Consider the following 1099-nt stretch of genomic DNA (forward strand, 5'->3'; position numbering starts at 1 on the left):
TGACCAGTGCTCATTAGGGTACGCAAATCCCAGATATTCATCTGTCTTTTGACAAATTTCTTTGTGTGAGGACCCACTCATTTAACAACCGAGTAAGAGTCCTGTAGAGGTAAAGCAGAGACTTACAGGAAGGTACCTGTTAAGAAGAGGAGGAGCACTGGCAGCATCAGATCATACTGGTTGTCATTTACTGATGACCTCTAACGATGCCTAAGCGAGAGGCAAAACGCCAAGCAGGAAGATCCATCTCCTCACCTCATCTGACTGACAACAGAAGGTTTTTGACAAATGAAAACTACAGAAATCAGAAGAGTTCCAATCTGCTTTAAAAAGGCTTTGAAAATGCACGGTTATATACACACGTGCGGCACCAAAATATTTTCCTCCCATCTTCCCCATCACTTCCATCTGTCAACTCAAATTCAGACATTACATAGGACCTTTACTACTTTTTGTAAGAGGTTTAACATGACTTCATGTACTTAAAAAGAAAATTGAATACAAAAAGGGAGGTTGTGATGGTTTACTGTTATAATTTAAGTATCTCCTGTCTGTTAAAAGCAGCTTTAAGAAGACAGTTTAAATTTAGAAGTGCCTCTCAATTATTCTGGGGTCAGGAAGGCGAAGGCGCCGCTGGAGCTGAACTTGGCGACGGATGTAAAGAATAAGAAGAAGGGCTTCTATAGGTATGTCAATCAGAAGAGGAAAGTCAAAGAAAATGTACCTCCTCTCATGAGCAGGGCAGGGGAGCTGGTAGTAACGGAAGAGGAAAAAGCTGAAGTGCTCAGCAGCTTTTTTGCCTCGGTCTTCACTGGCAAGCTCTCATCCAACACCTCTCAAGTGGATAGACCCCATGATGGAAACTGGGGGAGCAAAATCCCTCCCACTGTGGAAGAAGTTCAGGTTCGTGACCACCTGAGGAACCTGAACATACGCAAGTCTATGGGACCTGATGAGATGTATCCCAGAGTCCTGAGAGAACTGGCTGATGCAGTTGCCAAGCCGCTCTCCATGACCTTTGAAAAGTCATGGCAGTCTGGTGACCTGGTGACTGGAAAAAGGGAAACATCGCACCCATTTTAAAAAAGGGTAGAAAGGA

The 1099-nt window shown here is 43.9% G+C and overlaps 1 protein-coding gene across 1 annotated transcript in view; it reads right to left on the reverse strand.

Annotated features, from left to right (window-relative positions):
• IGBP1 (immunoglobulin (CD79A) binding protein 1) overlaps positions 1–680 on the reverse strand; it is a gene marked incomplete at its 5' end in the record, with an annotated part of 4146 nt that extends 3466 nt beyond the window's left edge. Inside the window, one exon of the mRNA XM_009700729.1 lies at positions 632–680. Coding sequence (XP_009699031.1) covers positions 632–680 — 49 coding nt within the window. The remainder of the gene's footprint in view (positions 1–631) is intronic.
• Between the last annotated feature and the right edge of the window lie 419 nt (positions 681–1099).

This window comes from Cariama cristata, unplaced genomic scaffold (genome assembly GCF_000690535.1).
Source record: "Cariama cristata isolate BGI_N322 unplaced genomic scaffold, ASM69053v1 scaffold10095, whole genome shotgun sequence".
In the NCBI taxonomy this organism is placed as follows: domain Eukaryota; kingdom Metazoa; phylum Chordata; class Aves; order Cariamiformes; family Cariamidae; genus Cariama; species Cariama cristata.